The 13,657-nt window shown below is 37.8% G+C and overlaps 1 protein-coding gene and 2 long non-coding RNA genes across 3 annotated transcripts in view; 1 reads left to right on the forward strand and 2 right to left on the reverse strand.

The window, feature by feature from the left end:
• The window catches only part of LOC136048925 (uncharacterized), a 109,800-nt gene that overhangs the window by 71,144 nt on the left and 24,999 nt on the right, over positions 1–13,657 (reverse strand). The window lies entirely within an intron of this gene.
• The window catches only part of PRSS12 (serine protease 12), a 38,645-nt gene that overhangs the window by 4,211 nt on the left and 20,777 nt on the right, over positions 1–13,657 (forward strand). The window contains exons 2-6 of the mRNA XM_065736833.1: positions 5,675–5,813; positions 8,057–8,235; positions 10,298–10,448; positions 12,649–12,827; positions 13,470–13,611. Coding sequence (XP_065592905.1) covers positions 5,675–5,813; positions 8,057–8,235; positions 10,298–10,448; positions 12,649–12,827; positions 13,470–13,611 — 790 coding nt within the window. The remainder of the gene's footprint in view (positions 1–5,674; positions 5,814–8,056; positions 8,236–10,297; positions 10,449–12,648; positions 12,828–13,469; positions 13,612–13,657) is intronic.
• Positions 3,067–13,657, reverse strand: part of LOC136048926 (uncharacterized) — a 29,073-nt gene continuing 18,482 nt past the window's right edge. The window contains exons 2-4 of the long non-coding RNA XR_010622241.1: positions 8,083–8,231; positions 3,647–3,914; positions 3,067–3,181 (exon numbers count right to left, since the gene is read on the reverse strand). This is a non-coding gene — a long non-coding RNA (uncharacterized LOC136048926). The remainder of the gene's footprint in view (positions 3,182–3,646; positions 3,915–8,082; positions 8,232–13,657) is intronic.

Here is a 13,657-nt window from a genome sequence, read left to right on the forward strand (position 1 = left end):
ATGCTGTTTACAGCACAATTCCTTTGAAGTACTTCCCCTTTTTAGAGTTAATTAGAAGCCTTCTGAGTGGTTTTCCTCTGCCTTTTTTTTTTTTTAATTTTTATTTAATTACCGTGTCTCAGCTTGTGCCTATATGGCAGGTGTTGTACAGCAAGTCTCAGCAGTACTCACTAGATACCCTTACTTCCATTGGCAAGTATAACTTAATCTCTTTTAAACAGTGATAACAAATAGGAAAGGTTCTGACTTGGGCAGAATCTAGACACTAGAATCTAAATACCAGAGCATGTAAAATTACTAGACTGTGTGTAAATAACATGAATTGACCATCAGTAATCTTGGGTAGAATATAATTAAAAGAAATGCATACATTTTTGAGCGTATGTAAATGAATATGCTTCTGTGAACATGGTAGATATGTATTCTTCAAATAGTGCTGAATGAACACTGTCCACAGTATGTGTCCTAGAACTGATTAGGAGGCCTCCTTTGTGCTTCTGTGCCCTTGTCTCTAACTTTCATGGGGTCAATTCATCCCTTTCGGAGGGGCTTCTTCATCTTTCTGACCAGTGCTGAGAAGGGCACTGAGAGCCATGGCCAGGATCCCAGCATTCACATTCCCTACTACTGAGCCTGTTGCTGAGGCAGCAGAGGTTCGATTAGCACTTTAAATAGGCAGCTGATGATTTGTGTGCATTGCAGAACTGTGCACATTTCTCAGAACATGCATACAAGCCGGGGTAGATATTAATGCATTAGTTCTACTCCCATCATTTTCTTCAGCAACCAAAACAGATAAAAACTCACAGATGAAAGAATCTGAGATGCTACCAAAGTGAGATGCTCCACTGCATATGCTTAAGCCAGACCTAATTTCTGTGAGACAATTCAAATTTTCTTGAGAGCTTATTGTGCCGCAGGGACAGTGTAGAAGCAAGTCACTTGGGACACTTGTGCTGAGGTGCAGAATGGGCTTGTGCTGTTAAAACGTAACCACAGAAGACTTAACCAGTGGAACTAAGAATTAACTGGTATCCTATTGATCATGACATAATAGCTTTCTTGCTGCCTGTGAAGAAGAAGAGTGTTTCCTGGGCATTATAACAAAACAAACACTGATAGAGATATTAAGGCATTCTTAATAACAAAGTTAGAGCCATGAATAATAAATAGATAATAATAGTAACATAGTGTAAACATACATGATGGTAGCTAACTGAACTTTTCTAGGGATGCTGAAACGAACAAGGAAGGCTTCTACAGGTACCTCACCAGAAAAGAAAAGTCCAGGGGGGCACACCCCTCCTAGTGAGTGACACAGGCAGGCTGAGATACTTAACTTTTTACCTCCATCTTCCCTGATAACTGCTCTCTGCACAGCCCCCAAACATTTGGTTTGGTAGGAGAGGATTGGGGAAGCCAACATCCCTCACACTGTAAGTGAATATCAGGTTTGTGAACACCTGAGGAACCTGAGCATCCACAAGTCCTGACAAGATGCATCCCAGGGTCCTAAGGGAATTGGCTGATGTGGTTGCCAAGACACTCTCTATGATATTTCAAAAGTCATATCAATCAGGTGAAGTCCCTGATGACTGGAAAAAAGGAAACATCACATCCATTTTTAAAAAGGGTAAAAAAGATGACCCTGGGAACTACCAACGTGTCAGTCTCACCTCTGTGACAGGGAAGATCATTGAGCAGATCCTCCTGGTAGCTATGCTAAGACACAGGAAAGGCAGGCAGCTGATACAGAACCAACATGGCTTCACCAAGGGCAAATCCTGTCTGACCAGCCTGGTGGCTTTTTATGATGGTGTCACTGCATCAATGGGCAAGAGGAAGAACTGCTGATGTAATCTCTCTAGACATCAGTAAGGCCTTTGACTCAGTACCCCACAACATCCTTCTCTCCAAATTGGAAAGATATGAATTTGATGGGTGGATTGTTCAATAGATGAAGAACTGGCTGCAGGATCAAGTCCAGACAGTGGTTCAATGTCTGGATGGAGACTGGTGATGAGTTGTATCCCCCAGGGGTCAGCACTGAGGCTGATACTCTTTATTATCTTCATCAGAGACATCGACAGTTGGGTTGAGTACACCCTCAGCAAGTTTGCTGATGACACCAAGCTGTGGGGTGAGGTTGACAAGCCAGAGGAATGGGATGCCATCCATAGGCACCTAGACAGGTTTGAGCAGTGGGCCCGGGTAAACGTCATGAAGTTCAATAAATCCAAGTGCAAGGTCTTGCCCCTGGGTTGAGGCAACTCCCATTACCTATACAAACTGGGAGATGAAAGGATTGAATGCAGCCCTGACAAAAAAGACCGGGGAGTACTGGTGGATGGCAAGCTGGACATGAAAAGTAATGTGCCAGTGCAGCTCAGCCAACCATATCCTGGGCTGCACAGGATAATAGTGAGGCACTGGAACAGGCTACCTAGTGATGTGGTTGATGTCCTGTCCCCTTGAGACTTTCAAGGCAAAGCTGGATAAGGCCCTGTGCAACCTGATCTAGCTGTGGTGTCCCTGCTCACTGCAAGGGAGTTGGACTAGACGACCTACAGAGGTCTCTTTCAACTCTAAGTACTCTATAATTCTATGATTCTAATGTTGATCAGCTTTCAATCCCATAAAATTAATTAGCACATGAAACAAATCTATGCTTCATTATAAAATACAAGTTTTAGCTATTGGAGAGGAAAAATAACCTAACGAAGCACAATGATAAATTCTAAAGTTCTGCTATGTTTTATGAGATATTCATTCTACTGAATTAGTCTATCTCATGACACAGTAAAATAACTGCCAGTAGTTCAAATACTGCAACATTCTGAATAAACTTCTGAATAAGTTACAGTCATTTTCTCCATAATTTACTCTTTGATTTGATTGCTATGTAATTATGACTACTTATACAATAATACATACTTCAAAGCATGTATGATGCGCATAGTATCATTTAGTTTTGTTGTATTCAGTGCTAAAATACTGAGCAAGAAACTCAGACTAGACTTAGAAAAAATACTAAGCCACCATTCAAAGACTTCAATCCTGAAACTTTTTTTTTTTTTTAATGGGGAGGGTTTGGTTTACTTACTGTTTCGCTTGAGGAGTGAATGCTAGATTTTGCCATGGGTAGTTTATGTTAGGCATAGCTGTAGGTATCAACACTATCCTAGAAGAAGAGTAGTAATCAGTGTAAATTAGCATGTTACTATTTGTTTTACTATAACATCTATTCAGTTAATTCTAATAAACAACAGGCATAATAAAAGATGTCATGTTTGCTACCTGTAAGAGAAGGCTTTCTCTTTATTTCTTTCTAGATTAAATTATAGATTACAATCTACCTTTAATAATTATTTTGTGTATTTGGTTTTTCATTGTATTTTCTCATGAGACTAACACGGGTCTGTTATATATGTTGCTATCATTCATAAAATATTGGTATTCCTATGAGCAACTGCAAATCTGCAGTGAAAAGGCAATGCAGTGAAAATATTTTATTGAGGTGCTACATGATTTTTTTAAAAAGTCCCTCATTTATTAATGTTTTCCCCTAGGTCTTGTCACAGAAGCACACAGAAATAAGGTTCTGTCACTTCCAATCATTTTCCCTTCCTTCCCTACTAATACCCACTTCTGCAGGGACCAGAAGTAACACAGGGTTCTTTGGGGGAGTTTGCAGCAGGGTAAAGTCTGTTTTCATTGTTTAACAGTGTGTCTTCACAGGTCTCCATGCTTTTTAGACTTCTTTCCTGAGTTGACTACCAGGCAGGCAAAGGATTTCATATTTACTTTATTTTTAATGGTTGGGAAAGAACATGTTGATGTGCAAAACCTGTCTCTTGTACTACCTTTTATTATGTTTACAAGAATAATTTTTTCCTCTGTTGTCACTGGGAATTCTGCAAATAATGGAAAAGCAGTGAGCCATGTTCTGCCATGGAAATCTTAGAAGATAATTTTATTCTTCAAGTACTTCTTTATCTAAATATTTGCATAGATATATTGTGTAATGTGTACTCAGGAAACTCTGCATTGATAAAATAGTTGTCATGCAGGTCCTTAAGCAATCATGTACAAAAATAAATGACTTTTTGAGGACGACTTCTTCCCACTCACTTTCTGGAACATCAGAAATCACTTTGATATTTGACTAAAACTGATATTTCAATTGATAATAATAGTCTACACAAAAGTCAAGTGAAGAGCAGAAATAAACAAAATTCCCGAACCTGTTAGGTATGTGACAGAAAAACATAAAGAGAAAAAATACAAAGACAGAAAAACAAGGAGTAATGTCTTTAGTGTTGCTATAATTAAGCCATTAATAGTCCTCTATGCTGAATGATAGCATACACTGTAACATGAGTTGAATAACTTTTTTTTTTGCACAGTCAGTAATGCTGAGAAAATAGAAGACAAAAAGTAACACACACAATCAAGTTTGAGGTTAATTAATTCCTCGACTCATGTGGCAGTCATTTGACTTGGTGGTGTTATAAAACTGCACTGAACTAAATTAAAACCAGAACACAAGCTGTGTGAAAGCCAAGAAAAGGTAGATCTACCTATTATTATTATTGTTATTATAATATACACATACATGAACACATCACATGTACATGGACAGCAGGCACAAACACTGACTTCTCTACTACCACTAAAAACCCTGCAAGCTGGATGATAATGTAGCTTCTGATTTTAAGTAGATCACAGAGGAGAGGCAGATGGATTAACTGAGGTTTCAGCCAATATTAATGATGCAATTAGGTTATGTTTGATAAGTTAACAGAAATGTATTCCTTCTTGTTGAACTACCATTCTGACTATTGTGCTTCTGTAGAGTTACACATATAACCAGCTTTTTACACCTTTTTAAGTGGCACCTGGCTACTTTCAATAGCAGATGCATCATGGACCTCAAATACAATACTGTAATATAAGAATGCAAAATCAGTTTATTGGATTCGTCTGTTGTTGCTCCCAAAAAGCAGAATGTTTTTCCCACTTCTTTTAGAAAATTCCTAATGTGTTTAGCTTGTTTTGTCTGAGAATTTGCTAAATACCCCTTGTGAATTAATATAACATCATCAAGTGTTTTTCTGTCTGAGAACAAGTATGAACAAATACATTCTTTGGCTTAAATAAACTACTGACATCCATGACAAGCATAACATTACATAGGTCAGAGCAAAAACTATGCAATCCATGTGGTTGTTTTCCAGTCTTTTAAGCTGGATTGAATTATGTGGAAGATAAAAATATATCACTCATACGTATATAAATTTTGCTCACTTGGGTAAACACATTTAAATAATTATGTATAGTCTGCATATAGTTTGTTTTGGTGGTTAGACCTTAGCAACTAAGTTGTAGCATCATAAGGATCAGAAAAGTGATGTAGCTTCAGTATAAAAGCAAAAAAAACAATTATTCCCTATGTAAGGAATAAAGTTATCTTCTGTTGTATATTATGTTAGACATGACAGGGCATTTCTCAGAAGTGCTTTACCCAAAGAGTGCAAAATAAAGTGGTAGTACTTGAAACAGAAATTTATTCTGCAGAGGAAAAAAACAGATTCAGAGTCTTGTAGGTGGGATGGATTAACTGACACATGGAGCATCTTGAGCATCTTGGAGACTTTTTTTTTTTTCTTTCAAGGGTCAGTGAGACTCCAAGGTGGCAAGAATGAGTTTGAAGGTACAGTTGAGGTTAATCTGAATGGAGTCTGGGGAACAATCTGTGGCAGCCACTGGGACAATAATGATGCAACGGTCATATGTCGACAGCTTGCACTTGGGTAAGTTTTTGTCTGAGTGAAAATAGTGGACTTCAATGACATTATAGTATAAAGGGGAATCTTTTGCTTCCCTCAATTACATCGTACTTTGAAGAGGGCAGTGTGAAAATTAGTTATTTCATTTGAAAGCTGCATGTGGGATCTGAAAAGGATTTGAAGGAGAGTAGATCCTGTACTTTCAAGGTAAAACAAAATCTGCTTTAGTAAGCATCCAGGAGATGTCCATGAGGACAGAAAAATGAAGTCTGATCCTATTGTTGGTTATGTAATGTCAGTTAAGAGTAGCTCTTAAGTTACTGAATCTGTAAAAATGTAAATGTGGTCAGAATTTGATTTTTCATGGTCTCTTATCACAGGAATATTCCCTATTCCCAGGAGCATGGTGTTACCCTGGTAATCATCCATTATATCCTGCCAAAAGACAGCTGGAACTCATCCTAGATATTTGGGAAATGGGGTATATTTGCTGTGCATATCCTCATACAACTAGGTAATCTGTATAGTTTGCTTCTAGTGTTACACATTGATAACTAAACCCAAAACCAGGCAAATTTTGCAGCTTTACATTTTCAGAAAAACATTTTACAGGGTCATGGTAATATTGCACAGGTTGAAAGTTCCTGCATTGTGCTAACAGCTCGCTGTCCTTATTGACCACCACTTCCCACAGCTGTCAAAGTGGATTTAGTCAACAGGACCTTTCACCATTATTTGGTCATTCAACTGTACATATTGCCTATAGTGATGCTGTGATTACTACAGTAAGATGGAACTGAGGAAAAGAAGAAAATGCCCATATCCATGGGAAGTTTTAAAAATAAAATGCAATTTCAGGTTCTAGAAAGTCAATGTCATCTAAGCTAGGCAAAGACATTACTTGACTACTCTTCCCCCTCACTACTTCATTCAGTTTGGTTAGCTAGGTTACCACACGCCCCAAAATAGATCTGGTTTATTGCCTTTCTAAGATTTCGTACTGTTACACATCAAAGAAGTGATTACATTTGCTAAAAGCACCAGGGGGCTAGTATACCATGCTTGCATTGTGGCACTCTTAATGATTATTCTACTTTTTAAAACTGCGAGCCAGAACAAAATCTAAGCTGTTTTGTAACATTCAATTCTAATCTGGACACACCATGCCAACTTAAAAAATATGAGGATTAGAAAGGATAAAATTTCAGCCATCTGGAGGCTGTGATTTTGCTTATGACTTCAGCTGTCTACGTGCAATGTCTCCTTTCCTCATTTTCATTTATTTTTGCCATCCATACCCATACCTATACCATTCCAATAAACATTTCAGTTGAACAAAACCCTTATTAGAGAAGTACTTCAGAGGTATGTGTGAGTGGCTCAGTCTTTTCAATAGAAATAACTTGAACCTGAATCCAGGCCAAAAATACCCAAACAAACAGTAGTTGAAACTTTATATTTGTGCTGCATTGAGTGGTTAATAGAAATTTGGATCTCTATACCACAAGGTGAATTCAGTAGGTATTACCAATGTTTTTCAGGTCCTTCCATTTTTCTGCTCCTTTTGATTTTATAACACTTGGATGTTGTTTTTAATCTGTTTTTGTTGGGTATTACATGAAAGATAAGATTCAGAACAGTCTCTTTGAATTCAGTCTGGTGGGAAGGAAAGGAGGCTGTTTATAAATGTTCAGGGTGATGGAGGGATGGAGGGACGAATGGACAGATGGGAATGGCTGAATGGACAATAATGGACATGAGAATGAGCTGATGGAATATGAGGGGATTTCACTGCCCCATAGTCATAGCCATGTTATATGCCATGCATATGTGCTGAGCACTGGCTAGTGTTAACAGAGTACAAGAGAGGAGAAAAATGAAACACCCTTGGCATTATCTGTCACGGAAGTACATCTGCAGTGGGATGATACTCAGGTTAACCTATGGAGTGTGAAAGGAACCACTGCACTGATATTTGCTGTCAAGAACTGGGAGAACAGGGGTGTGGCTGGCCCTGACAGGGCATAGGCCACTGTACTAAAATATCCCACAACAAAATGGTGAGATCTGGGTTACTCTGTAACTGCTCTGTGCAGAAGACTGTGCTGAACTGTACGAAAATGTGATGATTTTACACTGTCAAAGGATGTTCTTTCTTTTCTAACCAAGGTTTTTATCTGAGAACCAGGAATGAATAGATTTCACAAACACATGTTTTACTCCCTTCCACTCAACTCAAAAATCCTACCTTATTATTTTTCTTACAGTGAAAAAGGTATATCGAAACACATACCATTTTCTGGACTGGGCCTTATTCCTATTTACTGGAGTGAAGTGCGTTGTCGTGGTGATGAAGAAAATATACTGTTATGTGAAAAAGACATCTGGCAGGATGGAATATGTCCTCAAAACACGGCAGCTGCTGTCACATGTAGCTCTTCCCTAGGTAAAAGAACAAAACAAAACAAAACATATGGTTTAGCTAACAATTTAGCTTATTTAAATGCAAGTAATAATAACTAATTATTATGAAATTAGAAAACCTTATTAGACTTTATGGTACAGGAAATTAAACAGATTGACCCATAGCATCATTAACTATTTCAAATTCCTCTATGCTTCAATTCCTTTCAATTTCTCAAGCTTCAACTATCAGAACCACCTTTTACCATTCCATAATCAAGCAAAATGTTGCTTTGAGGTCCAGGTTGTAAGGAAGTGTGAATCAGCAAGGGACTTCCGGCTGTAAAAGTAGGATCATTTCCCCCACATTTCTTTAATTCTTTGACTTTTTTTTTTTAATTGTCATTATTTTTCGTTTTAAACTTGGGGTTGTATTTGTTAGCTACACAAACTACTTATCAGTTTGTCAGCTTTTTTTGAGCAGCAGGGAAGGACATCAGTTTCACCCATAGGCTAAGCATGACTTTGGTGCAGATGTGCCTGACGAATGTTGACCTTATGTTCTTCGAATGTGGCTGTCAATGCAAAAGAAACTTTGTCCTATTTATTCTGTGTACACTTAAAAACAGCAGGTCCAACGTCTTCTACCAGTAGTTTGCTATTTCACACATCACTCACACAAGTTAAATTATATTACCAGGAAAATGTATTAATAAGGCTTTTAAGATGTTTCAGATTATTTTAACTGGCATGATAAAAAGCATTTAAGTAGGCAGTTATGCCATCACATTTAAGATGCTGCTGATTTCAAGGATGGCTCTGCTGGCAGTGACATTCTCTTCATCTGTAACCAAGAAGTGTTGTATGGCTGCTCCCAGCACTGTGCTTCCTTTCTTCTCCTACTTGCATTCCTATCCAAAACTAGCCACACTTATGTCCTACAACTCCACTACTCATAAGGAATTTCAATAAGTTACTTAGAAAAACACGATCTCATCATTAATTTAGAAAAGTATAGTGTAGTTGGAAGATAAATCCTTCTTAAACTAGGAAAGAAGATGAGGGACCATAGCAAAAGAAACAGTTTTGCCTAAAGAAACTGAAATTTATTAATTAGTAAATTTTACTTTTAGATCATAAGGTTTTCCTTCTGCTTATAGACATTTTCACCAAAAAAGCTTATTTTGCTTAGATAAATTTATCAAAGGCATTTAATCTATGTCAGTAATGCTTAAAGGAAGCTTATCAGTTCTTCAGAGCCCAGGATATCTGAATTTAATTAAATCAATCCTGAGATTCAGCTGAGTAGATGGAGTTTCCTGAAATTGTCTATTTTATAGGTTCTACTACCACTAGCCTTTTTAATGAATATCCTTTAATAAGCTACAAAAAAAACATTTAGACTTCATACTGGTGAAATAGTATGATGGACTCAGGGGAATTCCATCAATATTCTTTTTTTTAAGTAATGAAATAGTTGAAATAATAGCATTAACTGGTTGGAAAGCATACACAAAAAATGAATCACATTGTGTATCTTTCAAATGTTAGATATGGTGAAACTTAAAAATAGTACAGAAGTGAGTATTTTTTTACACAGTTTTAAGCTGTTTCCATTATAGTTTTCTGCAGAAGTGATGCTTCCAAGAAAAGGTCTAACAAGTCTGATTTTTTTTGAAAAGGACAAAACATGAGAGTGAAATTCTACTTCTGTGGAAACTAAATAATTTTTTGCTTCTTACTTACATATTTTCCCCTCTGAGACTGAGTTTGTATAGAGCTGACTTTGCCCTTACTGGTAGAAATGCAATTTTACTGCCAAAATGTAGTATTCAGCCTTTTGGTCCTAAGTGTCTGAACATTTTGACACTCAAATAACTCAAGATCAACATGGCTTCTTGTTTGTAGAGTATTTTTCATCTACTGAGAGTGGACCTTAGAGGAACTAATTTCTAGCAAGTTTAATTTCAGATTTCCCATTGAATTAAAAAAAAAATTAAGTGTAGTCCTTGAGCAACATCACAGAAACCACTAAGCTATCTTTTTTTTTCATTACATCCAGAATAACAAAATGACAATTTCTTATATTCTGTGTTTGATCACAGCCTCTGTCTTTACTCCGATCCGGCTGGCTGGTGGGAACAAGGTTTATGAAGGAAGAGTAGAAGTCTACCATGCTGGCCAGTGGGGGACTATTTGTGACGATCAGTGGGATGATGCAGATGCTGAAGTTGTCTGCCGGCAGCTTGGCCTTGGGTTTGTTTTACTACATATTTTCTACTCCAGAAGCAAAGCAGGAGAGATAGTAAGGCATATAGCTTGGAATTTTCAAAAGATGCTCCTTTAAAATTGCACTAATACTCTGAAGCATTAACTACACATGTTTTGGAAGGGTCAGGTACAGTGCCAACTTTCAAGTCTCTTTGATCTGTAGGATCCAGTTTTCAGTGGCAGATGATATGGCACAATAAGACAGACAGGATCTTTCTTGGAATAAATTCTAAGCCTTTAGTGAACATTCACTACAATTTCAGTAAAATTTTAATGAAAACCTTAGGTGAAGATGAGGAAATTGCTTTTGGTGTTGAAATCTATTCTACTGGAAAGTCTAATGATCTCTTTGATTTGTAGCAAGAGCACTGCTTTGTCAGAAAGGATGCGCTTCTTGGCATGCCCACAAGAATCAAGCCTTACAACCTAAGTATCAGAAATCTGTCCATTTGCATAGACTGAGTTGATCACAGAATCATAGAATCATAGAATCATAGGGGTTGGAAGGGACTTCAAGAGATCATTGAGTCCAACCCCCCTGCCAAAGCAGGTTCCCTACACCAGGTAATACTGGTTTGACGTTCTGACAGATTTTTAAGTGATTCTATCTTAACTAAGAATGGTCCATAACCTAAGTCACAGCAGCAGAACAGGATTTTCTTGCTCCTCTTCTGAATAACCAGGGGCAATTTTGTTACCACTCAGCAAATAAGTATACTTGAGAAAGATGCTGCAGAACTGGGAAGCAAAGAGGAGAACTGCTGTGTTCAAGACAGAGGAGATGAGGACAACTGAGATTAAAGGCAGATGGCTTGGAGAGGGAAAAATGAAGAGGAGAATGCAGAGAAGATACTAAGCTGTAAAGCTAAGGAGGAATGGGGGATTACCTTTGAAACAAACTGGGTTGAGAACTAAGCAGGTCAGCGCAGAGGAGACAGGAAAAGAAGTCACCTGCTCAACCCTGCTGAGATTAAAATGAATTAAAATAAGTGGCGCTGAAGGTAGCAAGCTTTGTTGCTTGAACAGATGGCCCAATAATGTTGAATTCTAACAATCTACTGCAAAAGCCTGTTAAGTTTGAACGTCTACATTCTGAAACAAAACAGCCAAGATCTGACACATTTTCAGTATGAACTGAATATACCTCTCCTGCTAGGTGCTATGTAACAATACATGCCTGGTTGCAAAAAACACTTTAAAAACAAACAAACAAGCAAACAAAAAAACTATTACTTTAGTACAGGCAAACTATTGTAAACTAGTCCTTTAGAAATGTAATTCATTATAGCCAAAACTTAATTACACCCCTCAACTTGCTAGTTGAAAAAAAACGACAAAAACTATAAACACTCCTACAAAAAATGGACTGGATATAGGTATAGAGAAACCATGCAGTGAAAGGAAAACAATCCATGACACACCATTTATATGTGAAAGACACAGTACCTTAACAAACAGAACTGGAAAAATCCTGACAGCTCAACGGCTGTTGAACACTGCATAATTTCTGTAATACTGAAATGATGGACTGTATTCGATTTATGCAGGTTTTTGTGCACAGAATCCCCTATGCTGACATAAAGTGAACAACAAACACAAGAATAGTCATTGGTCTCCCTCTGTTCTTATTTCTACAATTAACTTTATGACATTGTCAAGTCACTTAGCCATGGTTTTTAAATAACAGAATGTACAACAACCATGTTTATCTGCTTCCTCTAAGTACTTGAAGTTCAATTGGTGTGCTTTTGAGGACAGCAGAGAAGAGTAAGTAGCTGAAGAAATATATAGGATTATCACATGTACACATTAAATGAAAAGTACAATTAGAACTCTCATATCCATTTGTAAAGCTATAAGCCCTTTTAGAAACGATATTCTTAAAAATCAAGAGACAAAAGGAAAATGTAAATATGAAACAACAGAACTTGATTTCATAAGCGTACTCAAACTGTGGAAATGTCGCAATGGTATGTTTAAGTTCAGCTATTGCTGAACTTCAGCTTCATAATGAAGTTGACCATAGAATGACACTGTAGTAGAGGTTTAACACTGGCTGCACAGCCAGTTGTCCCTGCAGCAGCTTTTCAGGAAGAAGCCAGATGTACAACATTTTAGCTGTTTCCATTGCCTCCAAGACCATGGCTTGCTTGTACTTGACTCAGCGTTTGTTACCTTTTGACAGGGGTGTTGCCAAGGCATGGAGCCAGGCTTACTTTGGAGAAGGCTCAGGCCCTGTGCTGCTGGATGAAGTGCGCTGTACAGGAAACGAGCTGTCTATAGAACAATGTCCAAAAAGCTCCTGGAGGGAACACAACTGTGGCCACAAAGAAGATGCTGGTGTTTCCTGTACACCTCTCACAGGTAGTTCAATTACCAATAAACACACAAGGAAAACAGTGACAAATGCAGAATTGACAGCACTGGAAGGAGAATTTTTAGTGTGCAGATGCATAATACCCCGCGGTAATAACACATTGTAGCACTGTATCCAAAAGAGCTGGCTGTTGCCTGTAGAAATTTTACAGGCACACAAAACCTCATTTTTTAATACCAAGCCTTGGTTCCTTTGCAACAGGCTAACTGCCACTTACTGTGTAGTGCATGCTTTAACTTGCATTGATTCTATCAGTGAAGGTAAATATTTCAGCATAAAAGCAATGGGAAATAACAGAATATGTAAAGAAGATAAATGGTATGTATATACAGTGAAATCACATAAATAGAGCCTACTCCTGTGAACTCGGCATGTAATGAGCACTTAGGAATTCAAAATCTTGCACTTAAGCAGCTGTGTGACTTGAAACTTTACAACAACCTGGGTGCATCGTGGCATTTTACTCATCTTCTCTTTGAATGGCATCTAATGAACAGCACAGATATCGTAGTTTAATATTCTAATGAGGTGCAGTAAATGTAATGATATTCATTTTATTTCAGAACAGTAATTGGACCTAAGAAAAACTGATTCTTATTTTTGTTTTTCCTTGCTTGTTAATGACACAGATGGTGCATTAAGGCTAACAAGTGGGAAAGGCAGTCATGAGGGACGCCTGGAGGTCTATTATTCTGGGCAGTGGGGCACAGTCTGCGATGATGGGTGGACAGAACTGAACACACAGGTGGTTTGCCGGCAGCTGGGATTTAAGTAAGATTACTTGATATCAGATATCTGACTCTTTGACTTGACAGTG

The sequence above is a fragment of the Cyrtonyx montezumae genome, unplaced genomic scaffold (assembly GCF_038088225.1).
Source record: "Cyrtonyx montezumae isolate F1298 unplaced genomic scaffold, pur_monq_1.0 scaffold_2, whole genome shotgun sequence".
Classification (NCBI taxonomy): Eukaryota; Metazoa; Chordata; class Aves; order Galliformes; family Odontophoridae; genus Cyrtonyx; species Cyrtonyx montezumae.